At 35.8% G+C, this 27,784-nt stretch overlaps 1 protein-coding gene across 1 annotated transcript; it reads right to left on the bottom strand.

Moving 5' to 3' along the window:
- On the bottom strand, nucleotides 1–24,039 carry bmal2 (basic helix-loop-helix ARNT like 2). The gene is made up of 17 exons (XM_081373061.1): nucleotides 23,967–24,039; nucleotides 14,120–14,246; nucleotides 11,149–11,202; nucleotides 11,006–11,047; nucleotides 10,621–10,778; nucleotides 10,391–10,470; nucleotides 10,134–10,226; nucleotides 9,413–9,530; nucleotides 8,737–8,883; nucleotides 7,632–7,872; nucleotides 6,572–6,678; nucleotides 5,803–5,953; nucleotides 5,601–5,668; nucleotides 5,083–5,200; nucleotides 4,618–4,708; nucleotides 4,419–4,518; nucleotides 1–3,763 (listed from the first exon to the last, which is right to left on the bottom strand). The coding sequence occupies exons 1-17, from the start codon at nucleotides 24,022–24,024 to the stop codon at nucleotides 3,612–3,614; spliced, it is 1,905 nt and encodes a 634-aa protein (XP_081229187.1). The 5' UTR covers nucleotides 24,025–24,039; the 3' UTR covers nucleotides 1–3,611.
- Nucleotides 24,040–27,784: the final 3,745 nt, after the last annotated feature.

Genomic DNA, 27,784 nt, shown 5'->3' with positions numbered 1-27,784 from the left:
AAACTAATGTCGTTTATTTAAGAATCTTTTTACATGTCAATCTGGAGAAACAGATTCTCTGCTACTAACCAGACGTGTTGACAGCAGCAGCGATGGCATCATACCAATGCTTGATAACAAACAGGGGAGAAGGAAATAAGCAAAAGACAAAAAGGGCCCACCCTGGACGAGGCCCCTGGACAGAGCGGCGAGGCGCACGCATGCAGATCTGGTGGCTTGACCCGACTGAGATATTCACGGAAATGATGAACAGTCTTCAGAGTATCCAAACCCATTTCATCACACACTCAACAATCAAAGAGAAACAGAAAAACATACAAGTCTTTCACTGTCTTATAAGGCAAAAACCTTTATCCAATACCATTAGACAGCTAACAGAACAACAAAAGAAGAAAAGCAAAGGGTACACAAAAAGGCATGCATGAATGTACTGGAACAATATAAAATCAAGAAATTCTACATAGAGAGAGAGAGAGATCTGAAATTAGAACAAAAGCGACAGAAAAGGTCTGTGGTTTAAACTCATGTACAGTACTTGATTTCTGCCGAGTGCAACAGCAGAACGACACTCCAAACAGAACATAGTCACGTTAAAAACCAGTGACGCTATATGTGGGGGAGTGGATAGTAATAAAAATCACAATAGTCATTTTACAATTGCACCAGCCTGCAGTTATGGCTCAACACTCGTACATCGGGACGAACAAAGCAGCTGTTCCTGTGCCTAAGGCTGAAACTGCCCCATCAAAACCTGGCCATCTTACAAGAACTGTGATTGGCTAACACATCTAACCACCTGTATGACAAGCACTTACAGTTAATCCCATGAAATTTCAGTCAGGTTTAAGGAAATTACAATTTTGTATTTCGGGGGCAAAGCCAAGCGTTGGGTGAGCAATGGATTATTTTCACAATAAAAACCCATTATGTTCACATCATCTAGCGGGATTTCATTTCCGCTGGATGGGCTGGGTGGGTTCCTCCCTTCAAGTAAGCTCTTGGCAGCATGTGGCAGAGCAGACAATGATATGAAGACATATTTTTAAAAGCAGCTCACACCATAGTCACAGAATCACAAGACATCTGACAGCACAGGGCAGCTGAGCGTTAAGGGTACTTGAAATATGTCTATATGCGGTCAAATTGCTTTGGTATAATTGGTCAAAATCTGCCATTTCCATCACCGGGTCATGAGACTCCTGTGGCACATATGCACCGTCACAGTAAAGCAGTACAGTACGCTGACCGCCTGATTTAAAGGTCACCAGAAACAAGGGAAGCAAAATTTGGGAAGAAAATGTGCAAAGTCGGATACAAAGCCAGGCTGAAATGTGAATTCACTGAGCTGAGAGATTACCCGAGAGAAACTGTTTTGGAAAATATTTGTTACAAGAGAGTGCGAAACATAGAAAGAGAAAGACAGAGAGAGAATCAGTATCCCGAGGATGTGCGTATGCAAATAAGAACTCAATTATAATATAAAAAACAGGGAATTGTCATAAGAAAGGGCATCATTCAATCATTTTAACAGCCTATGAAGGTCATTTGCCCAAAATGAGGTGTCATGTTTTCGAGGCTGAAATCTGCATTGTCTTTTGATAGATCTATTCAAAGATTAATGTAATACCATTTAAAAACATGTTCTTAGGTCTCTTGCCTTAGGTTAAAGTAAGAGTACGGTCTAAAATGACATTTCCATGCATTTCTTGTTGTTCTAAATGCGTTTTCTTTTTTTCCAAATGGCTGATTTACAGCACACGACTTTAAATCTGAACAGATTTTAAATTACTAGGCATCATACAACAAGAACTCAGAGCAAACAACGTCATACATTGAACGACTGAGGATCACACTCTACCAGAACGAAATCACGCAGAAACAGAGATCTACAGAGGTGGAAGTTGTATTTAAATTAGCGCACAGATCTTATGGACTGTACTTCTATGATTCTTTTTAGTCCGCATTTAAGCTTGACAGCCCCTGGTCACAATCGGCTTTCATTACTTGAAAAAAAAGTGCTATTAACATTCTTTAATTCTAAACTTGTTCCATAAACGAAAGTCACACAGGTTTGGAAAAGACATGAGGGTGAGTAAATTATTATAGATGCTCATTTTATGGTTAATTATACTTTTAAAAGTAGATTACCATCATGACTTCATGGTTGGATTTATAATAAATTTCGGCTTGAAGCAAGAAGTTGCGACCATCTCTCCCCATTACTCTATTGTTGAGTTTTACACTATACAAAGTGATTGTTAGTATTTTGAAGTTTAGTAGAAATACATTTATTCCCATAATTACATTATGGGATATAATTCTAAAATACAAAGTCACCTACTAAATGCTTCTCACATAAGCATGTTATACCTCTTTGCACATAACTGAACAAGACCTAATGAAAGAATGAAGCCAAGAACAAAGTTTAAGTTTTAACACATCTTAACACAAGTGTCTAAAAAGTTGTACTTGGCTGATCCGACAAAGGATTCTGAGACGGGGTTTCCATGAATTGTTCCCTGAGAGACCCTGCCCTTATTTGCGGACAACTTTGTCCAATTTCCAATCACCATTTTACCGGTTGCTGATCTCCATCCAGGCATTCCTTCAGAACAGAAGATCTAATTATACACCTGAAGGGGAGAAAACTGGGAACATTTTCCCAGATCCTCTATATCTATAATACAGCTTACTCACTGGGCCCATCAGTAAAAAAAGTTGTCCCAGGCCCTGTGAATTGTAGTGACGGCCCTATTTCAAGAGTAGAGTAGCCCTGGCAGGTCAGACTAAGGTCTGACAGAAATGCACACATTCGCACACAGATTTGTAGACTACAGAGGAAAAAAAACAAATGTCAGGCCTAACGGTGATCCTCAAATTTCCAATTTTTCCACACAGTATTTTCAAGTAGTTCTGTTTTACAAATGACCGCAAGCGCTCACCAATACCCCTCCCCATTATTCCGCTCTTGTTCATCATGAAACATTGAATTCAAGACAATTTCTGCTCTAAAAGGGAATATTAACTACCAGGCTTCCCTTGCCAAAGGAATCCTATGACGTTTTTATATATATACACACGCATATATAAAAAAAAAAATCTGTCCAGCTTTGCCTCAAAGCATCCATGAACAGTTCAAGTGTTGATTGACTAAGGAAACAATTTTGAAATCCTTACGCCACTGGATCACAGTGAAGCATTTTAGTTCTTGCCTTATGGCTTGGCTGAGGCATGTGTTCCTCAACATGGCAAAACAGGCCAATAACGCCTCTCCTTTCTGATCCTTGCCAAGGGGTAAGAGTGACCTCAGAGCTGAGATGAAGAAATGCACACCAGACCACATAAAACCTGGTCCTGTTGCTTAAGGTACTCAGCTTAAGGTACTCCGAGAGAGACCCCCCCCCCCATCCACCATCCAAGGCCAGCCACATCAGATAACCTGCCACGCAACTTGTCCATACGCATTTAAAAACACTAATAAGTTAAAAACATAAAAGTCAAAGAATTGTCGAAGGCTGGCTGCCTAGTGAAAATTAATGGATGGTTAATTTTAAAAAGCTCCAGATAAGACGGGTCTTCAAAAAAAAAAAAAAAAAATTAGAGCTGTGTGTTCACAGAGACCAGTGCATCTCGTTAAAGTCCACGGCTTCACCCAGGTTGGCATCGGTCTCCAGTAAGCTCATAATGACTGCCATGGCTGCCTCATCAGTGCTTAGAGCGGCCAACCCAGGAACCCCCTCAAGATCCAACTGAGAGCTTCCCTCTGGAGGACAGACACAGAGGAAGAGAATGGAAAAAAACTAAGTGCCATATTTTGCCATATTTCATTTGGTTAAAGCAAAGTATTGCACAGTATCTTTAGCGCAACATAATTTCAAAAAGATTTCCACACTTATTTCTAAAAACATCTACATTTAATAATAACAACTGTAAAACATAAAAGTATTGATTTTAGTTTTTAATAAATTTGCCTTAGTCAACAGCATAGATTTGGCCCAATCATCATTCATCTGCCATGACAAAAATATTGATCAGCGTTTTACTAACGAATCATCAAATATATATATTTGATACCAAATAATAAGCATGATTCTCATAGCTTGCCTGGCCATGGTCATGAGTTAATTTCCTAGAGAAAGCAAAAACTGATACAATGTCTACCATGATTGCTTTGGATAAAAGCATCTGGCAAATGCATAAATGTAATTCATATTACTGTATTATGAGAATCAATATGAATGAGAATAAACAAAACAAAACTACATAATGTGAGAAAAAAGCTGTTTTAAAAAACAGGCTTAATTTTCTTTTTACAAAACAATCCTCGCTCCTCCAGGAAAAACCCAGACATGTTCTTGACAAGATATAGTATCTTTAGTACCACATGACTAAATGCAATATAGTGCTGTTTTATCTACCCATGAGATTTTCACCCGCTGTGAAGGGCCCACCCCGCGCTTCATCCTCTGAGCTTGATTTGCCAGGCATCTCCACGTCTGTTGCTTCCCCATTTGGCACCTTCCAGCATGAGGAGTACAGTTGTGTTAGAATACAACAAAGCACAAAACCAGTAAACTCATTTCTAAACACACAGACACAGTTGTTGGGCAGACTCACGTTGCTGCTGGCCTGCGCAAGGGCCAGTGGAGACTTGTCCTGCAGTACACTGAACGGACTTGTATTGCCGCTGGATGGTGAGGAGTTCATCCTTAAGAAAACAGCGTGACATCAGAATTCAAAGATCTTTTCTTTAGGGATGTGCAGAACTGCATATTATCAAAACTGACTAATTGACGCAGTGCTTCCAAGTATCTTTTGCCATGCAAACTGCCCGGCAACAACAGATAAGTACAGTACGCCAAAACACTGCTGCTAAAAAAATCTAAAGTCAAATCAGATTTTTTTTTTATATTAAATACAGAAGGAAAAAAACTTAAACTAATTGACCTTACAATTTAAGTCATTTGTTGGATAACTAGTTTACATTCAATCCATTTGCAATTTTCATTGCTTGTAATATTTCACTGTAAATCACGTATAATAATACTAATAATGGAAAGGAAGCTACATAATTTGGTTTACCTATTATAGTCCATTATCTCATTAGCGATTTGGGTCCCTATGCATCCAGCGTAAATCATGCCTGACGCACTGGAGATCCCTGGGATGATTGGAAATTGTTGAGACTTCTTGGCATCATCTACAAAACAAAACACAAACATTACTATCGGACCAGAGTCAGATATGTCGGGGGGGGGGGGGGGGGGGGGGGATGCTGTTTGACGTCCTTAGCAAGTGGACTTTGCGTCTGTCTTGGTAATGTCATCTGAGCAGCTTTTTTTATGCAGGCAAAGGGCATACAAGTACAGTTAAAAAAAGCAAAAAAGGTGATTTTATCTATCTAAAAAGGTGACTGGCTCTTTTAACTGGAAGGATAGACTTCCATTCATACAGCTGGCACATTAAATAATGTGTTTAACCAATTTGTTTTTCTATTTGTCTCTTTTCCCTTGTGTATGATCTTGCAATCCAATATGTAAATTAAAGGGACACGCCTAGAACTAACCATATTTACAACATTGGTAGATCTTAATACTCACCCTCCGAGGCCTTGGAACTGCTAGGCTGTTCGGCTTTATCCCCTGATCCACCTGGATTACTTTTACCGCTGAGTCAGGTGGAAAAAGAGTCGATAATAATCTGTTATCTCATCGATCTCAGAATATGGCTTCGACAGGTTGAATCATGACATTGATACCGAGTAATAGCAAAAATGCGCTGAAAAAAAAAAAAGGTACTTACGATATAACTGTGTTGGTTGACACTATGTATTCTACTTCTTTGGTCCAGGGATTTATAAAACTAAACCACTGACTTTGTAAGGTAACGAAAGAGCCATATTTCGTTTTGAACTTATAGCAATTTGTCTCAATCTTCTCTTTACTCCTCAGCACTGTAAAAAGGAAGCAACCAAAATGACACATTAAAGGGATAGTGCACCCAAAAATACAATTTTATGTCATTTACTCACAAAATTCAAATTCCTTATGACTTTTTATTTACGATAGAACACAAAAATAATGTTGAATGTACGGATCACTTATTTGCATATAATGAAAGTAAATGGAGATCCAGGCTGCCAAAGCTCCAAAATGAGCAAAAAGCACCACAAAAGCAGTCAATTTAACTCTTATTTTATATTTTGAGGAACTTGACGGGCCCTCATTCAGTTTCATTATTTGGACGAGTGGTCACTACCATCAACACATACAGGATTGGATTTACACGAGTGCAAGTAAACAATGAGCGTTTTTCTTTTTTTGTACTTGCACACGCATGCATGTAATCCAATATAAATCTACGAGGATCTCTCTGAGGCACTGGCCTTGCGTATCTGCCATTGAAAGCTGTTCTAATGTTCTTTAGAAGTAAGACTAATGATTAATGATGGATGATGAGGATTTGTCCTTCTCTGTTCTAGGCAATCTGCCCAGTTTCTTGGAAAAAACTTTCAGGAAACTATGTTTACAGCTCCAATGTTCCTAATAGTAAGAATCTAGATGCACTGTACCTTTTCTGTGTCTATCCGCCAAATGAGGCAGGTCGTCCAGATGGAAGTATTCATAGCAGGATGTGCCTAGCAGCTCCTGGGGTAAGTAACCCAAAATAATGGTGGCTCTGTGTGCACAATACAAATGGATAAATACTTGTTAAATACTTTCTCCTATCACAACATGCAGAGGCAACTGTAAGTAAACCATTGACAGGTTGATTTCCCAGAGAAAGTGTAAACACTGTGGCACTATCAAACCTTATCATTTGAGAATCTCGGCTATCCTTACATGACAGCAGTGCTGTGAGTTTGGGGGGGGACTATTAAATACTAAATTAAATACTAAATAAATACTATTAAATACTAAATAAAAATTACATAAATAAAAGACGGTTTCAAAGCATTCATTATATTTGGTACACCAGAAATGATACAGTTCATCTTAAATTATCAGCTTCAATTATCATAGAACGATTTTCAAACTTGAGCAGATTAAAAAGCAAAAAAAAAAGAATGATTTTTTTCATAATTATTCTTATTATATTAAAGTATTTGTATTATATATTTATATTTTAATTTGTATTATATTTTAAATAATTTACATAGATTACTGAAAAATACTGTTAAGTATTAATACTATTACGAAAAATGGATTATGATTTACTCAAATTTTCTCTGCTAGTAAATTTCACAAATAATTACAAAACAAACGGCAAGTAACATTGAATTAAGCATGAAATTTTGTAGTAGAAAGACTATTTTCTTGTAAATCATACTCCAATAATCCTTTTTTTACAACTTCAAAAAAACATTTTTTACAGTGTAGTTACTCCCCAACGTTACAACTAAATATAGTTTTCTCCCTTTAACAAGTGCCAAACTAATACAAGTTTTGATAAGAAAACACATGCCGCCCTCTAGTGAGAATGGCGTGTCCACGTAAAGTCAACTTACTACTGAATAAATGAAGGTAATTGCATACTGTGAGGCTATTTTTGTGCAAATGACTATGATTCAAAGTAAAAAAAAAAATTTTTTAAATCACATTTAGTTTGTCCTAAAACGAGGGTAAACTAACCGTTGATCCACGAAGGTGAATTTGCCATCCATGGCGTAGCGGGTGACAAATTCGGTGGGCTTGACCTTTATCTCTCCGTTGGCCTGCGGGAGGGTGTGGGGGTGCACACGGCCAACTGCTACCAGGCAACTAAAGTGGGAGCTCTCTTTGTCCACCTCGGCCTCCCCCTCCGTGCCCAGCTGGCGCGTGGGCCAGACGCGCATGTATCCCGTGCAGTGCACGGTGCAGTACCGCTGGGACTCTGATGGGGCAGCCAATCAACACGAATCAATTTACAGGTGAGCTGTGAGCCAAAAGTTCCATCATATGTTGTTAAAGAGGGACACAAGGTGCACGTTTCCTTCCCTTTTCGATTTGCTCTATTTAATCTAAAAACGTGTGGTGAAAAACATGAATTTTTAGTTATGAATAATTTTTTTTAGTATTGTGCCAAAAGTGACACACAAAGCTTAAATATAAGCTTTTGCTTATTTTGAACAAACTGTATTTTTAAAAAAAGTGTTGATAATGCATGTTTAATGCATAAAAATAATAAATGCATAGCTTTACGGGGCTGTCTGAATGACTAGTCAACTAACTGCTCGGGCCAGTTTGGAAAAGACTATGCTCACCAAGAACAGAAACATCAATGCTATCCAAGTCCAGACATCACAGCACAACACTTTCCAAAGTGAAGTCACTATCCAACTATCCAAGTTTGTAGGGATACAGCTGTCGGAATAAAATCCCACAAGCTGTGCTCACACTACTGCATGTGGCGAGAAGAAAGAAGAAAAGATGACGTGTGTAATGGAGTAAAATATGCAGGCCACGTCATCAACACGTCACAAAATGACCACTTGGATAACTGGTTCTCAGCAAGAACAGAGACATGAAGATGTTTTCCGCTCATATGCGGACTGAAGTCAAGGAAATTGAAACTTTATTTTAATTTCTACTATTTCTTTTTTTTTTTTACAAAGCAATCACAAAAGACTTCAGTAATGTGTTTCAACACAGTCGATTAGCTTCATGAACACAAGTCTCTTCTGATTCATTTAATGTCATCTCTGGAATTAGAAAACTACCTTTAACAACTTGACTGTAAAAATGTAATTCTACTGACCTTTCTTTTTTGAGGCACCAGCCTGAAAGTCCTTCTCCTCTTTAATGCTAACTTTATTGTACTTCATTCGGCAGAAGAATGAGCGCCGGGCTCCAGAGCAAAGCCGAGCTGCTCCGACAGGGAGATCAGCCTGCACCTGCAACCCCGCTACACACACACACACACACACACACACACACACACACACACACAAACACACACACACACACACACAAGAGAGAGTTGGATTGGTTAAAGGAATGCTTCCCCCAAAATGCATGTTCTGTTATCATTTACTCACCCTCATGTTGTTCCAAATCCTTACAAAAAAGCAATCCTATTTTCTTTACAAAAAGCAATTTTATGGCTTCGATGGGCTTCAAATGCAGCCCATGAGACATTTGGACTACTTTTAATTGTGCTTTTTTGCCAGGATCCAGGTTTGAAACATGTGGGAAGGTAATAAACGAATAATAAACTAACACTTTAAACACTCATGAGAGACTTCTTTCCAAAACAACTTTTAAATGGTAGTGTTTACTTTGTTTATTAAGCAGGTTGAACACAGTGTATACGGAAAGACATAAAACTGTCTAACACGGAAAGACATAAAACTGTTTAAGCACTTAAAAGCATTAAGGAAGCATGCACAAACTTGACACAGATAACAACATTTATACGGCCTAAATATGCTTACTTTTGGCATCTATGAGGCGCTCCCGTGGGTAGAGTTCAGAGGCAGACAGCTGTTCCTTCACTTTTCCAATGTCCTTTGGATGAACGTAATCAAACAGGCTCTGTCCAATTAACTCAGTCTGGGGAGAAAAATATTCAAATGAGCCATGATCTGACTAATATATTCTGCTAACAGTTCACAATATCATCAGCTTAACTGTTTATCATCAGGTAAACTAATGATTTTTTTTTAAAACGGTCCTCAAAATACTTCAAATATTATACTACCAGTAAAATGTTTGGACATTCTAGACTGATTTATGTTACTTGTGACCTCATAAAACCCTTTAAACAAAAATCTTAAGCTTAAAGGATTGAAATTGTTTTTATAGACATATGTGCACAGGACTGAATTCCAATTTAGCAACTTTTCTTCTTCAAAATAGCGACTAGCAACAAATCTAGCAAATTTTTGGACTGCTATCATACTCGTTCCATTGGCTGACAGAAAATATGTAAATAAGAACAGCTGTATTGGACATTTGGTGGCCATATATTATAGAAAAATTACAGTATGTGAGCACTGAGAGAAAACCGATGTAAAAAAAACGATGTAAACTGCAGACAGTTGGTGAATTGCGTCATCTGGTGACATTTAGTGATTTTTTTTTTGCAGCCTTTAGCTACTTTAAATTGAAAATACTTGGCAAATAGTTGGTCTTTTTAGAGTCAAATTCTCCTACCCGACAGTAGTTCAGGATTTTTGAAACGGATTCTGAGAAGAAGACAATTTTTCCACGATCACAGCCAACCACAAAGAGAAATCCATCCGCAGCCTGGACAAGAGAGAAGGAGAGATCGTTTAAGTTTAATGTTTAATTTCGCAATTGCATACAGTCAAAATGTCCTTCCACCCACATTATCAATAATTTGCTGTGATATTTCTTCTTCTATATTATGCATAGCTTCAAGACATAGCTCTATAAATTGTAGGATTTACCCTTAGGACAAGGTGCTTGAGCTCATCATCTGGGAGGAATGCAGGTTTGTAATTGGCTTCTGCAAAGGAGTTGGTCGCTCCTAAAAACAGGACTCCATTACACCACTGTATGGCCATGTTTGTTATGTTTTACGTATTCATGAGGAAAAATACATTCTCAAGCTCAATATTAATCTTTGTGCATGCTAGTCTACACAAAAAGCTAATTGTAAAGACAGTCGTCTAGGTACCTTTGAGTGATTTGAGGTGCTGGACAGCCATTCGTAACACAGTGAGCTTGTCAAGCTTTCGGGACATGGGGTTACAGGTGGGAATCATTGCTGCCAACTCGTCAATCAAGTTATTCATCTTATCTCGCCGTCGTTTCTCGATCTGACTGTGAGGTTCCCTAAAAGATGACATTATGTCGTAAGTACCAAGATACTCAACGTTGCTGAAATATAACGTCTATAAACTACTTAAGTCTTTGAGTTTCAATGGGAGTTGAAACTGCAAATAAAAAGGGGGAACAAATAAATAAATAAAGGGAGAAAAATAAAGGGGGTAAATGAGAATAAATAAATTAAAGTACAAATAAATAAATAATCCCCATAAATATTTAGAGACAATAAGTACCTGATGCACTTAATTTTTAAGTGCTGGTCGTCTCCTTCTGATCTATAAAATCAAAATAATAAAAGGCATACAGACGTTAAAAATAAAGAATAAAATTGTGGATCAAGACGAGTCATACTTAGTATCGATAATGGGCACAATACCTTTCCTGATCATCCTCCATATCCTCATCTAGATTTGATGCAGATTTTGTTTCTCTGGAAACAAAGTGGTTTGATGAGTAAAGTGACTCATGAAATGCTGCCGTGATTCAAATAGGACATTATACACAGACCACGCACTTCCCTTCCCAACACATCTCGACTCATTCAGAAAAGTAGGACAGGGGACAACAAGCCAAACAAGAGGATATTAGTCATACAAATCAGCCCAATATCTCAAACCCACATATATACTCTTTCTAGACACTAGAGGCTGGGGGGTATGGCATATCATCATTTATGTGGGAAGCACAGTTTTTTACAAAAAAATAAAAAATAAAAATAGAGAATAATACAAAAATCAAAGAGACAGAGGCAAGTTAATATGTTGTTAGGCAAACCCCAAAAGATCAGCTGTTTACAGCTTTAGTACTATGAAGGACTAAAAATGACAGAACGAAAAATAAAAAAATAAAAAAATAAAAGTAGAAATAAATAAATAAATGCAGAAATAATAGTAAAAATAAATACATTTTGGTAATATAAATGGCTATTTCTGTATTTTTACATGTATTTATTTATTTATTTATGCATTTCTATATGAATTTATTTATGTATTTATACATTTATTTATATATTTATTTATATATATATTTATATATGTATTTATTTATACATTTATTTATTCCTACATTTAATTATTTCTGTATTTCCACATTTCTACATTTATTTATTTCTGTATTTCCACATTTCTACATTTATTTATTTCTGTATTTCCACATTTCTACATTTATTTATTTCTGTATTTCCACATTTCTACATTTATTTTTCCCTGCGCATGTATGCTAATTGACAAATGGCTAAGCCACGCCCCCAAACGCGATGAGCCAATCACAGTATGCATAGCTAACCCAATACACTTCGACATTCTCTGCTTCCTCGTCCATTGCAATGCTTTGCAGTTTTCAGTTTTTATTAGTTTTTATGGTTTTTCTTGTCATTTTGGCTTTTAAACAGCGTGTGTGTGTGATTTTGGTTGGGTGACAGTTGTAGGTTACAGTTTGACAAGAGTTTACAGTTTGACAAAAGCACAATGTTGTGTTTTACACAAATATAAGTAGGCTAAACACTTTGCAGTGTTTTAATGATGTCCTGTATGAACAAAATGGAGTATGTTTTTATGTTTCCACTGTTCGATCGCGCCCCGGCGCCCGCTCTCTGACACACACACACACACACACACACACACACACACACACACATTCCAGCAATGCAATCTTGACATCGCAGCCTGTTCATTATTCTGCGCTCCCACCAAACGCGAATAGAGCATCAAATTTGCGCGTATCCGCATCTAGTTCGACGCTTGAACATTTTGAATCCAAAGCGAATAGGACGCGCGTATAAAGCGAGCGTTTGAAGCGAAATAGCACCAAACTATAACGTTTACACTGTGAACTGTAAATCTTTGTTCTGGAGCTGAAGCTTATCGGCCTTCTCAACAATAAAATTATTAATATAACCCTCCAATGCATATTTAAGGCCCTTTTGGTGACATCGAGATGATATATAATCTTTCTGTCTCCAAAAAATCATCAATTGCCTCCTGTGAAATGTCTCCTACTGTGACAGCTGCCATAGCGCCCGTTACCGAATGTTGACTGAGTGAGTGGAGGGGGCGTGGTTAGCCATTGGTCAATTAGCATACATGCGCAGGGAAAAATAAATGCAGAAATGTGGAAATACAGAAATAAATAAATGTAGAAATGTGGAAATACATAAATAAATAAATGTAGAAATGAGGAAACACAGAAATAAATAAATGTAGGAATAAATAAATGTATAAATAAATACATATATAAATATATAAATAAATAAATATATAAATACATAAATATATAAATAAATGTATAAATACATAAATAAATACATATAGAAATGCATAAATAAATAAATAAATACATGTAAAAATACAGAAATAGCCATTTATATTACCAAAATGTATTTATTTTTACTATTATTTCTGCATTTATTTATTTATACTTTTATTTATTTATTTATTTTTCGTTCTGTCATTTTTAGTCCTTCATATAGTACAACTTCTCAATTTGCCACATTAATAGAATTAAACAAATATGCAAGTATGTGCAAGTGACCAATCAGAATTAAGAGACAGAACTACCTATTTGTATTCATGTTATAAAGTTATACAATATGAAGATGTTTTTGCACTGCTGCCATATTAACTTATGAACAAAAATTACTTTTCCTTTTGTCTATTAACTTCCTAATAAACAAATAAACTATACAAAGGAGATAAACAGAGTTAAATAATAAATTTAAAAAAATATGTTTAGGAATAAATTACACTACCATTCAAAGAAAGAAGTCTCATCAAAGCTGCATTTATTTGATCACAAATACAGCAAAACAGTAATATTGTGAAATACTATTATAAATTCAAATAACTTTTTAATAAATAATTAAAATGTAATTTATTCCTGTGATGGCAAAGATAAATGCTCAGCATCATTATTAGTCTTCAGGGTCACATGATCCTTCAGAAATCATGCTAATATGCTGATTTTATTATTACAGCTGAAACTGCTTAATTCTGTTGTGAAAACCGTGCATTTATTTGGAATAGAAATGATAAATGTCACATTTGATAATTTTTTTTTTTAAAAATGTGCTCCTTGCTGGATAAAAGTATTAATTTCTTTCAAAATAAAACAACTTCTGAAAAATGGTGTATATAAAATTTTAATTAAATCATTATTTTTAACTTAATGTTTTATTATTTAAAAAAGGCAATACCATACTGTTATTTACATTGTTAATATACAAATCATTTCATCTTTAATTTTATTTTACTCTAAAAATAACAATATTGTGATATGCACAGTTACTGTCAAATTTTTGTCAAACCACCAGCCTCTACTAGAGACGAATAAAAAATATTAAATGTACTTACGGGATGTCCATGCTGCCTTTCCGTTTCCTGGGCAGCTCCATGCCTGAGGCCATGCCGATGACTGAGGTGGGGGTCATCAAACCAGACAGAGAGACGGAGAGGCCCTGGGGTTCCTCTAATGCATCTCCTGCCATTAGTGGGAGGGATTTATTTTAGTAAAGTGACAAAAAGAAACGTGCCAAAATATTGTGAAGTAGGCAGGACTGCACGTGCTACATACTGGAACCAGGGCACCGTGGAATAGATTTCATAACAGATTTTTATGTGAATTCAGAATGATACTTTTTGTCTGCGTGGCGACCTAAATAATAAACAGGACATTTTTATCTTGTGAAAGCAGTCACAAAGAATTTTTTTTTTTTAAAGTGTAATCTTAAAACCCAGAAACCCAGTTTATACCTGTTTTTTAGAGAGGAAGTTCAGAGAGAACTACTTGCTGTATTGAGGCAAGCCGACCATAAGCACAATACAGACAACCTACTTCACCACCGCTAGAACTTGCATCACTCCTTCCTTTATGCTCATCTATCGGCCCATTTAGACAATGAAACATCAATTAATATACGGTCTTTGGCTTCCTGTACAAACAAGGCTTCAAAACCAGAAGCCTTTCTGGCAGTGTATCTAGGTTTATTTACATTATATCCAGCCTGAGGACAAAACACCAGTCAAACAACATACAGTCATTGAGTTCAAACAGATTTACCTTCTTGGTTTTGGCAAAAAAAAAAAAAAAAAAAAGAAGAAGAATTTTTTTTTTCACTCAGCAGTATTTAATTACTCTTTCAAATGAAATTAATGGAATCTGATGGAAAAAAATCTCTTCAATATCGTCAATAGATACCATTTCAGTTTTGGTTTCTATTTATCGAAAGAAAAAAAATCCATGGCTTACTGGCCTAGTGTGATTATTAAAATGCAGAAAAGTGCAATTTAAACAAATATATTCAAAGTTAAAAAGGGTAAGTACTCCACACAAACTCTAGCAGGTGATAAGATAAGAATCTTTATTGTCATTGCACATCAGGTATACAATGAAATTGCAGTGCATAATAAATATATAAACATTAAAAAGAAAAAAAAGAGTGGCTTGGTTTACAACATGATTTTGCGGAGCTGAAATGCATTGTGAATGCAAAGTGCACCAGCTTCTCTTTACTGGGGAACCGAAGGGGATGACAACATTTAACAAAAATGGAAAGCATATTAAAAACAACAAACACAGGCTTAAACATTTTCTACCAAACTCAAAGTAAAGAAATGTAAACAGAAATGTTACTACTATATTATAAAATTCAATAATGATAATAAATTGTAATTATCATTATTATTATGACAATTAATAATAATAATAACTTTAATCGAAAAAAATTATACTATTGAAATAATAACAACAACTAGCCTAGTAGTCCATGATTAAGTAAAGTTACAATGAAAAAAACTCACTTCACATGAGGGCGGTTCATTTCAGTTCATATCGCAATCATAGTATTTGTTCAAATAACTGCAGTGTGACTTTTTTTTAAATCAAACTCCCTTTGGCAGCACTTTCTGCCACCAAGGGACATAATGAAGCTGTATTTGCCATCTGTTATAGCCATTGACCACAAAATCCATTCACAAACTCCCTGTGAGCAGAGCAACTTATTCATGAACAGGCTTTCACAGTGCAATCTGTTTTTCCCGCCTGCTTCACCTGTTCCTTTAAGCCTCTAAGACCAACAGACACACTAGTCCTTGGGCATGTGTACACGTGTGTACACGTGTGTGTGTGTTTTCACAGTGCCATCAGGTTCGGGCGACAATGGCACGGGCCAGGCCAAACACAGCTTGTGGCCCTGGCTCCTATATTTAACAGTCCTCTGCAAGCCTTGTGACCTAAATAGACTTTAACAGATCGGCAACAACCTGATTTTTAATTCTGCGCGCTGGAGTGAAGATCTGCGGTGGGATTATTTGGTTTTATGAGGCCGATAGGAAGGCCGTACCCAACAATGAAGAGCTCCGTCTTTCACTGGCTCATGATATTATCTGAACTCCACTGACCTGCATTTAGATGCTAGCGCTCATGGCAACTGCGTGTCATTTGCACAAGAGAAAGCCCATTTCACTGACTCACTATTCACACTGATGTGAAGATGTTCAAGGACCATTCAAACGCATACACACGCATGCATATGCGTAGGAATGGACCAATCATATTCCAAAGTATAAGTATTCAACCTCAAAACGAAAACATCACTCACATATTAACCTTACCTGCTTCGTTCTCAAAACAAATGCATTGTGAGTGTAATTATACTCTTTAAAAGCATTAAAAGCAATACACACCCACACTTTGCAAAAGTGCCTCAGTAGTCAAGTCAGTACTAGATAGTTCAACTAAATTACTTGAAAAAAACGGTCACTGTGAAAAATCACAAAGAAAAATGATCATGTCATAAGGTGAGCTAATTATTCATAAGCCTATACTTTACGCTGAGCTGCATGAGAAACATGTCCAAACTCAATTTATTTACTTCAACCACTGTGCAAAGAAATGTGACAAAAGTGCATGAAAGTAGGTCAGGGAATCGATTTTAGCACACTTTTGGCACCACACCTTGGAAGTATTTTGCGTTTCATCAACCTGAGTTAAGCATTTAAGTGACTGTTCAGCTAAATGTTTGACAGGTAAACACATGGTTCTATAATAACTACTGTAGACGCATTGTCATTTGTTAGCTGATCATAGTGTTTGTGTCCTGCAAAACTTTAAACATGTCAACATGGTTAAGTTATCTAGCTGGCTGGCATCTTTGAGGTTTTGCGAGTGAAGAATGATTTGTGATTCGCGGCCTGAGCTTAGACAGGTCATAACGTCGTGTTATCAGCTCTCTCATCTTTAAGTTGGGTATCACAAAAACTTGCGCTGCCAAATCAGCTTTTCATTTTCAATCAATTTATCACTCATGACACAAAAACTTAAGTAATCCCAAAAATAAGTCACAATAGGGTGATCAGAACCCCAACATTAAACAGAGGGTATCGTTTCCGCCAATGCATTGTTATGATTTTTCTTCTCGTAATTACGATATAAACTCGCAATTCTGACTTTTTTTCTCAGAGTTGTGTGATATACTGTAAAGTCGCAATTGCGGGTTATAAAGACAGAATTGTGAGATATTAATTTGCAATTCTGAGCAAAAAAACTAATTCTTTCTATCTTGCAATTCTGATGTTATATCACACAATTCTTCACAAAAAAAAATACTTTGGTATGATTTTTTTTTTTTTTTTTAACCTGCCACCAAGGGACATAATGAAGCTGTATTTGTCATCTGTTACAGCCACTGACCACCAAAATCCATTCACAAACTCCCTGTGAGCACTGCAGAGCAACTTATTCATGAACAGGCTTTCACAGTGCAATCTGTTTTTCCACCTGCTTCACCTGTTGCGTTAAGCCTCTAAGACCAACAGACACAATTGGGAGAGAAGAAAAGTCAGAATTGAGAGATAAAGGGCCCTATTTTAACGATCTGAAACGCAAGTGTCAAAGCGCAAAGCGCAAGTAACTTTGTGGGCGGGTCTTGGGCGCTCTTGCTATTTTCCCGGCGGGATAAATGACTCTTAGCCTGGTAATACCAAACTCTGCTACTTCGCTTTGCTTTGTAGACAGAGTCTGGCATGGCACAATTGAAAAGTGTTTTCTTTCTCGCGGAGGGCGCTTGTCTGAAGTTTAAAATCATTGGTTACCCGTAAGCCAATTACATGACGTTTGGTTATGGCGTGTGTTATGCGCATGCTCAGCCGCATCTAACTTCCACTGTAAACACATGTATGATGTATGTATGTAAATGTCAGTTATATGCAGATGACACAGTCATTTATGTATCTGCAAAGACTCCAAGTTTAGCTGCAGAAATATTAACAAATGAAATGATTGGTGTGTCACAGTGGTTACAGAACAGTTGTTTGACCCTGAATTGTACAAAAACTGTCTCAATGTGTTTTTCAATTAGAAAGAAGGAAATGAGTGGTTTTATAATTAAGATCAATCAAAAGGAAATTGAAACAGTTAATAATTTTACATATTTAGGTGTTATTTTAGACTCTCATTTGAAATTTGATATGCATGTTAAGAAGCTATGTAGAACAATCAAAACAAATCTGAATTGTTTTTACTTGATTAGACCATATATATCCTTGAAAGCAGCCAAGTTATACATGCATGCAATGATTTTTTCACACTTATCTTACTGTGTGACTGTCTGGAGTCAGGTTTCTCAACTGACTATTAAACCTGTTAGATCCCTATATAAACAAACACTAAAAGTTTTGGATAAGAAACCAACCAGATGGCATCACTGTAGCATTTTACAAAAATATAGTTTACTTAGTTTTGAAAATTTTATAAATTCATCTCTTATTAAAATGTTTTTTAAATGTTTAAATAATCTTGCGCCAAAAGTTATATGCAAATTAATATCAAAACAGAGTAGTAAGGGGATCGCTACGAGAGGTGCAACTACGCAGAACTGTATAGCACCACAGAGAAAAACTAAATTTGCACAATCTACATTTTCAGTTCAAGGTACGTTGTTATGGAACAGCTTGCCAGCTGAATTGAAAATGCAAACACAGTTGAATATTTTTCAAACAAAACTGAAAAAGTGGTTCAAACAAAAGCAGATATGTGAACATTGATGGTGGTACATAGTCTTAGTTGTTTATTTTATTCTATTTTATTTTATTTCATTTGTTTTTTTTGTTTTTTTTAGCCCAACCAGGGACTGGGGCTGCAAATTAGCCTCCGGCTAGAAGCCTATATGTAGAGCATCGGCTGCATGAAATTGTAGCAATGTTATACTGCATTGTCCCTGTTAAATAAACTAATAAATAAATAAATGCGAAAACAAAACCATGAAATACCGGAGTGAACATGGCTGTGAACGACTTTTGCAGATTATGTGAAGTAAATCTACGCATCCACGGTACAATCAGCGTCTACGTCACGGCTCTCAGCCCGCCCTCTGTTCGTTGATTGGCCCGGCCGTCCGAAGGCCGCTGGAAAACTGAAAGATATCTCAGGCTGCTATCTCAGACTGACTACAGAAATGAAATTGAGCGGAAGTAGGAAGTCTGACGTAGTCAGGCTACATGACTCTTGCACCCGGCGCCAATCTAAAAGGGGTTGGTCTGAAGTAGCTTCATTATTCATAGGTGTGGTTTGGGCGTAATGTGAAATAAACCAATCAGAGAGTCATCTCACATTCCCTTTAAGATCAGATGCGCTTTTTCCATAGTGGATTGCTATTGTAACGGCGGATTTGCCAGGCGCGCGCCAGGAGCGGTTCACAGCCGAGGAGAGCAACGCTCTCATCACGGCTGTAAAAGAGAGAGACGTTACATTGAAATGGAGAAACCCACCCAAATTAACTTCGGTTAAACAGGCGTATGATAATTTGGGTAAATGTGTAAGCTAGATGTATGCTTTTATAATAAATTGTCTATCTATCTATTGTAATAATATATGATTTGCAAAAATGAAAACTGCTGCTTCTGTGTAGCTGAGAGAATCAAAGTGCGCGTTGTGCACACGCTACATTGATTATGGCCAAGCATGCGCCCTTAAAATAGCATATGAATAACATGCGCAACACGCCACTGACTTTAAACTATTTTTTCCTGGTTAGTGGCGCAATTGTTTTCTAAACCTGCAAAATAGCATGAAGGAACGTTTGCGCCGGAACACGCCGCCTCTTTGCACTGAACCGCCCTGGGGAGCGCAAGTGTATTTCCTAACTTACCGACGTGCGTCTCTGAGGGAAAAGTCCGCTTTGCGCGGGTGCAAAATAGGAATGATACATGCGTCGGTGTACAAAGTCAATTGCGCTGGGTGCAAGATAGGGCCCAAAAAGTCACTGTGGCTGAGGGGTCTGCTATCAACCTGAATGGATTTATTTTCCATCAATGACTGGCTGAATGTAGATTACTCCACTTATTAAATGGCTACTTGCCAAAAACAACTAAATAAATAAATATATACACATGAAATATTGATTAAATAAACAGACATCTTGCAATTATTTGTTATGTGAGGTTTAAGCTTAAAAAGAAAAGCTATAGTTACTGATAAACTGAGAAATTGACAAATGGTTTAGTGCCTTATTAAAATTTTACAACAAATGATTGATTATTTAGATGAAAACCCATGTTAATTCTTCCCATGGTTAAATAAAACACTGGCGCATTCCTGTCACTAAAGCCAAAATGTCCATTACTAATGTCTAGGTTGTTTAAAACCACAAACCAAGCCAGTTGAAGCATCTTGGCAATAAACAGAAGATTTTCTGTAAGACGAAAGCAAAACTCAGAAGGCACTGATGTTTATTTCCAGAGTTTTTCATATTAATGTAGTGAAAATGACTTCAACTTTCCCTAATTTCAAAACGCGCAAGTTTTACTCTAGAAATGTGAGAATCCATAAACGTGACAAATTAGTTTAAAAAAGGCATTCAAGTTTAGACATGACCTAATTTTTCTAACAAATTACAAAAGTGCCTTGCCTCCACAGCTGACAATTTAGAACACTTTATCATTTTGATAATTGGGCAATTAATACAGGGCTATAACCACCACATAAGCTAGAGCACTATTTTAAAAAGCATTTACTAATTAAACTAACTAAAAAATGCAAAAATAAAAGTATAAAAGTATTATGTAGCTGTATAAAAGTATCATTCTTTTTACAAACCATACATATTTCTAATGGAGTTTCAGTCTCACGCTTTTTCGTGTTTACCTCTTAATGTATAAGAAAAATTGTGGCATAGACTTTTAAATTTTAATGTACTAATTATTATTGCTTCTAATCCTTTTATCTGTCAATTACACTTTATACTGCATGTTTTAGTTTAGAAAGTTTGATTATATTTTATTATAACACACCTAGTCACAGATTTTAATGACAAGAAATTATTTTGATGTGGATTTGCTATAAACTGGATAAACTTGCTTGATGCTGTTACTTCTTTAACATAAATAATAATCACTATACAAACATGAATAACCAAGAATGTGAAACTAGGTAAGACAATCAGTTAAAATGCTTAACATCTAAATAGCATAATCAACAATCACATGATTTTCTGATGTCTAGACATGTAGGCAACCGGAAACCATCTCTTTGACAGGAGAGGAAGTCGAGTGCAAGCCATAAAACTGACACAAAGAGTTGCGATGGGATAATCTGAAAGACTGACAGCCAAACAATCACTCCTGACTATGATCTCCAGGATTAAAAAACAATGTTGTAAAGAGGGTCCTTGAGAACGAGACCATGAAAAGAACTTTAATCAAACGCGTACTCAAAATAGCCTCGCCATTCAAATCAGAGAAACTCTTCAAGGACCATGACAAAGTGTAAATTCAACACTTACAGGAATATTACAGAAACTTCCCTGTAGCTCAGAATCAGGTGTAGCAAGCCATAGTGCAACACATTTCATCTACATCATCTACATCTACAGCTAGACATGCAGTGGTCAAAGTGTTGATTAAACAGTGCAAAAGTATCGTAATACACCCCTGTTCTTCTGACCTACTTTTATGAATACATAAAGACTATGAACTTCTATTAAAACATTTGATGTTTTATGTCTGTCTGTCCGTCAGTGTACTGTATACCTCCCATACGTATTAATACTGTGATGGATTTTTTAATTAATCATAACTAAATGTTTCCAAACCCTTTGGTCAAAAACACTCAGTCAGTGTCTGTTTGTTAGTGAATCATGTCTGAATATAACAGTCTTCAGTCAACTCGACAATACATATACATATTATGTGTGTGTGTATACAGTATGTACACACATGCACACAAATGTATAACATAACAGTTTTTTATGTCAGATGTGATTAATCGATTTGACAGCACTAATATATATTAAATATAATAAATTAAATATAAAACATTATATATAATAAATAATATATTAAATATAATATTATAAATATAGGACTTCAGCTCATTCTATGTGCATTTTTCAAAAACATTTTATTCTCTTTATTATCTCCAAATATTAATATATATTGTCATTGAGGTATACCCCACATTAAATCATTAAGAAATGAAGGTATTGATGTTATGCTGTCTTGTTCCTCCATGAATAATTCCCAGACAATTTGCCAGGGCAAACTTGTCAGCCAAGTTATAATTTATCAGATGGGCCAGAAAGTAAATAACTGACCTGAAAAAACGCCTATCAGTGAAATGACTGGAAAGTTGAAACTATAACTCAAAAGGCCAGTTACCTAAGAGACACACTTTCCAGATAAGACCCTAAATTCCAGTCACGTTTCTCAGTGTTGGGGAAGGGAGGGGGTGTCTGTCACGAGACCAGACAAACCAAACTGGCAGCAGATTTAGGTTACACGTTTAGCAGGAATTATTAGCACAATTGTCCTATTACATTAAACAGCTTTGTTTCGGATTGTTTATAGGCTAGTTATGCAAAGGCTAACTGATTGTGTTAGGCTGAAAAGAGAAAGCAACGCCTGAAGAAGAAGAGGGCATCACAGCCCAAGCCTGCACGTGCGCTGTGTAAGTGTTTGACCTACATATTACACAACCGTCACGTTACAAGGCCACGTTACAAGAAATCAGACTACATCAGGCAGCACGATGACCTCACAATGCGAATGATTCACATTTACGTCACAACAACATGCAGTTTCACTCATTAAAGAGGACACTGAATTCACCAGGGGAAAGGCATCTGTGCTAGACAGAGTTTTTGTGATCTTTTGTGTTTTTGTGAACTCATTTCACTATCAAAACAGTGAATGAAACAGCATTGCAAGTATGAAACCAGCATTATAGCCTAGTTTTCTATTTGTAAGCTAATGGTTGAGAACCGAGAACATATCAATCTTAAAATAATAAACCAAAACATTTTTTTACTACTTTTTGATTGGTTATGACAACGTTCCGATATACATGGGGTTTGTGGTGATCAGTAATATTTTATAAAAAATAATTGAAGGAATCAGTTAATAGTCATCTTCTGTTTGTTTACCATTTAACTTACTGTTTTCTTTTAAACGCATTTATGTCTCAGTTAATAGTCAGAATTTTTTATTTAATTTTGTGTTAAACAATAGAGTGCTGAGTTCAAAACATTATTCCTCAAAAGTACTATAAAAGAATGGCTAAATTTGTTAGGGAACATGAATAATTAAAACATGCAAACAGAAACAGAACAGCTACATTACAATTTCCAACCCTTATACGCAAATGTAAACACAGTAAATCGTCGTGTTTTTCCGGATTCGATTCTTTTTTTTCGATCCTCGGAGTAGGTTTAGGAAAATATAGCCTATATATAAAAATAGTTGGCCATTTAACGAAACAAAGTTCAACAAAACAAAAAAGAAAAAGTCGCTAGTAGCATCTAATGTAAATACATTTATTAAGACGTTTAAAATAAACCACAACTGAACTGACTGAATGCGACGGCAGCCAATCAGCCAAGGCCTCGCAAAATATCTACAGAAAAACATGCTACATTTAAAATACGTGCCTGTCAGTCACATTAAAACCAGAATATATGATTAAACGCGGCGTTAAAGACCAAATGTGCCTCTGAGAGCAGCTCCAACGCAGCCCTGCCTGTGTTTGCTAGAGTTCGCTCTACTGAACTACTGACCTAGTTTCGCTGCGAACGCGAGTGTGCAAACCAATCAGCGGGGAACACCGAGATCTCCCCTCTCCTCCGCCCGGCCGGCACACAGCGCAATTACACCCAACTTCATGCGGACCCGTTGAGGGTGGACTAACTTGCATTGTTTCAGGCTGCGTTACCTGTCTTTTCCCCCGTCGCTCCGTCACCGCCGCCAGCCGCTGTATTCCTCGCCGACATGGCTGGAGCCGGTACGCCGCGGCCCAGGACTCCGACGCTGCATGTGGAGAACCCAAGGCGGTGGTTATTTGAAAAAGGGGGGAGAGAGAAAAAGGAGAGGGGACGGCGGAGGGGGAGGACGGCGAGGCCTGTATATTGATTCAATTATTTTTCTTTTCAACTAACTGAATTGGGAGGGTGGGCTGAGCGTAAAAACGTGCGAGGAGAGGACACGATGTAAGCAGGACAGTGGTTGAAATCCCGGGAAACGCGGAAGACGACGGCGCACAATCTCCTCCTACCATCATCACACCGCCTTCTCGTGTCCTTACCCTCACGTTACTAACCTAGTAAGTCACGCGATATGTTACGCAAGCCGAGAAAAATGCGGTCACGGATGCGATGGCGGTATGCGGGTCCCGAACGGAACGGGTGCTGCTGGACACTGTCATCTTTTCGATTGCAGCAATGTGATTCGACCATGTCGCATTCAGCTTCTGCACCATCATATTTATATTTAGACCAGAACTGTTTGATTTATTAAGTCATTACCTGAAAGTACATAAGTAACATAGGCCTGTTGTTTTGATTATTTGTTGGGGTAAGTTTATCAGTAGCCTAGCCTATTTAAAAAAAATATATATATAATATATATATATATATATATATATATGGTTAAGAGTGTCACCATATTTTAAAACATTTTATGTCATAAAAGGAACGAATGTAAGAATGTCTTACATCGCCTGTAAATATTCTCTTATGCCCATTTGTTTGCAGCAAATTCATATTTTAGATATCTGCTATTTTGTCTACCTACAAAGACTTACAAACCACATTGACATTTTAAAATTGAGCATGAATTCTACTGTTTTGTTTTTATTCATTGTGGCAATCAAATTTCAATAGTCGTTTGAGTAATCGTTGTGTATAATGCTTTCACCGGGAAACATTATTTAATGAAAAAAAAAAAAAAACATTTGCTCGTTCATGCTGTTAACTAAATTAATAAAAACGATGATAGCTATATAGGTAATAATATCTTTGAAATAAAAAAGTGAAATGTCATGTTTTTTTAACATGAAACGCCCCTTTATATAATGTTTTTAAATGTCTATTTAAATTTCATACATTTTTTTAGAGGAACTATTGTATATTTGAAAATCGAGTGTGTGTGTGTGGTTGTGGTTGTGGGGATGGGTGGGTGTCACGTGAAAAAATAAAGACTGTTATTAATGCGGCATCTGTTCTTATTTCGATTCTAATCATTGTGATCTGAAGAAACTACATTTAAATGTATCTTATGGAAGTGTCTGCATTTTTTTAGTTCAATTACAGACGTACAATGCAACAAGTAGGCTACAAGGTAAATATAAGTAATTGTAGTAGGATACATTTCAGAGTAGCCTATGTGAAACAGAATAACAACATCTAAAACCTAAAATGAACACACACACACACACACACACACATATATATATAAAGAACTGCATTTATTCAAAATAAATATTTTCTAATAATATAAATCTTCTTTACTATCTAAAAGAAATTAAAAAAATCTCTTATTTTGAATAAATGCAGTTCTTTTTAACATTTTATTCATCAAATATATTAGCAGCAGAACTGTTTCCAACACTCATAAATCAGAATATTAGAATGATTTCTAAAGGATCATATGATAGACTGGATGTGACACTGAAGACTGGAGTAATGATCCTGAAAATTCAGCTTTGCATCACAGAAATAAATGATAATTTAAAGTATAATAAATTGAAAACCAATTATTTTAAATTGTAATAATATATCACAATATTACATTTTTTTCTGTATTTTTTATTAAATAAATACAGGCTTGATGAGCAGAATAAACTTTTTTCAAAAACATTAAAAATAGTAATGTTTCCAAAACTTTTGGCCTGTACTGTATATATATATATATATATATATATATAAGACACAACTATATTGGGATAATAAGTGCTAATATTAGGGCAGTAACATTCATTTGAAAAGCTTTAACATTTTTATGCTTTTTGTTTTGTGATCTCACGTTTGTAAGGGTTTCAAAGTATATTGTGAGATCAGCAATAAAAAAGGTAGCCTAATATATATATATATATATATATATATATATATATATATATATATATATATATATATATATATATATATATATATGAGGGTTTATTTTGAGTTATTTTTGTCTTATGATTAAAAAACTGCCAAAACCGTACTACCCTCCCTGTTTGCATCTACACGTTTGATTAAGCATATAACCAACTCTGAATGGAAAATTGAACACTAGCGCCAACTAGTGGACAAGAGTTGCACATCTTAATCATTTTTATTTTACTCTGTTGATCTCATAGATGTGGCTACAACTAAAACTGACACTGCTGTTTCATAGCCACAAACAACACAAATACCCACAAGCAATTAAATAATTATTTCCAAGCCTAGAAAAGTAAAGAATTTCTGTAGTTTAGTCAATTTGCTCAGCTCTCATGTTTCACCAGGTTGCAAGTTTTTTCTCTATAAATATGTTTTTAAAAGCCCTTATAATAATGACGAGTCACAGGAAAAGCATAGGCTACATAAAGATAGCGTGCTTTGTGATATTTGCATATAGTTCAAAATTATTATTTTTTTATTTGTTGCGTCTAATGCTTTAAACTGGCCATAAACTATGATGTATGATGCAAGACAAATGCTTCATGAGTTTCTTTTTAAAACCCTGATAGTCTCCAGCTCAAATATAATTGAACACTTATAGGGACAGTTCACCCTAAAAATTAAAATTGTGTCATCATTAACTCACCCTCAAGTTTCTTTTTTCTGCTGAACACAAAAGAAGATATTTGAAAGAATATGGGTAACCAAACAGTTAATGGGCCCCATTGGCATCCATGGGGGGAAAATTCTATGGAAGTCAATGGGGCCCATCAATGTTTGAACTCCTGTGAACCACTAGATGTCACTCTGTTATTTAAAAACAGAAAGCGTCGTGGACAATAGTATCACTATATGGAAATATTAATATAGAACTTACTAAATAATAAATAATTTTTAGTAAAAGTATATGGGTCACTGACATGGAAACTTTTTGCCATGTTATTCAAAAAACATAAAAATTAAAAAAATTGGTAACATTTTACAATTAGGTCTCATTGTAATAATTAACAAACTAACAATGAACAAAACATTTGTTATGCTATGTATTAATCTTTGTTAATGTTAGTTAATCAAAATGCATTGTCATGTTGGTTCACAATGCATTAACTAATGTTAACAAATACAACTTTTGATTTTAATAATGTATTAGTAAATGTTGAAATTAATTTTAATTTTAGAATAATAAACGCTTTAGAAGAATTGTTCATTATTAATTCATGTTAACTAATGTTAACAAATGAAACCTGCAAAGTGTTACCAAAAAAGTAAAAATGTCTAACGAGGTTTAATTTCTTGAGAAAAAGAAATTTCGCCATAAGACATAACCTTTTATCATTATTTATTTTGGGGGAAAATATTGGAGCAATATTATTAAAATTCTAAATTATTTTGTCTGCCAAATCATTGTCTGTATTGCGCAGCCAACAGGTAGGAACCTTGTTATGTGACAAAAAAAAAAAAAAAAAAGACCTTCATGACAGTGTTTTCAGGTTAGTACGGTACTGATTTTGAATTGATGGTTTGTTAAAAAATAAGCATGTGCAGTATAAGTTTTTTCTACTATAAGTCTGCACTGTATATATTCAATTTGCAGATGTTAAAACCAACA

Source organism: Scardinius erythrophthalmus (assembly GCF_964197995.2).
Source record: "Scardinius erythrophthalmus genome assembly, chromosome: 8".
NCBI classification, from domain to species: Eukaryota; Metazoa; Chordata; class Actinopteri; order Cypriniformes; family Leuciscidae; genus Scardinius; species Scardinius erythrophthalmus.
The sequence above is the reverse complement of the archived record's forward strand: the minus strand, read 5'-3'. Positions and strand labels throughout refer to the sequence as shown.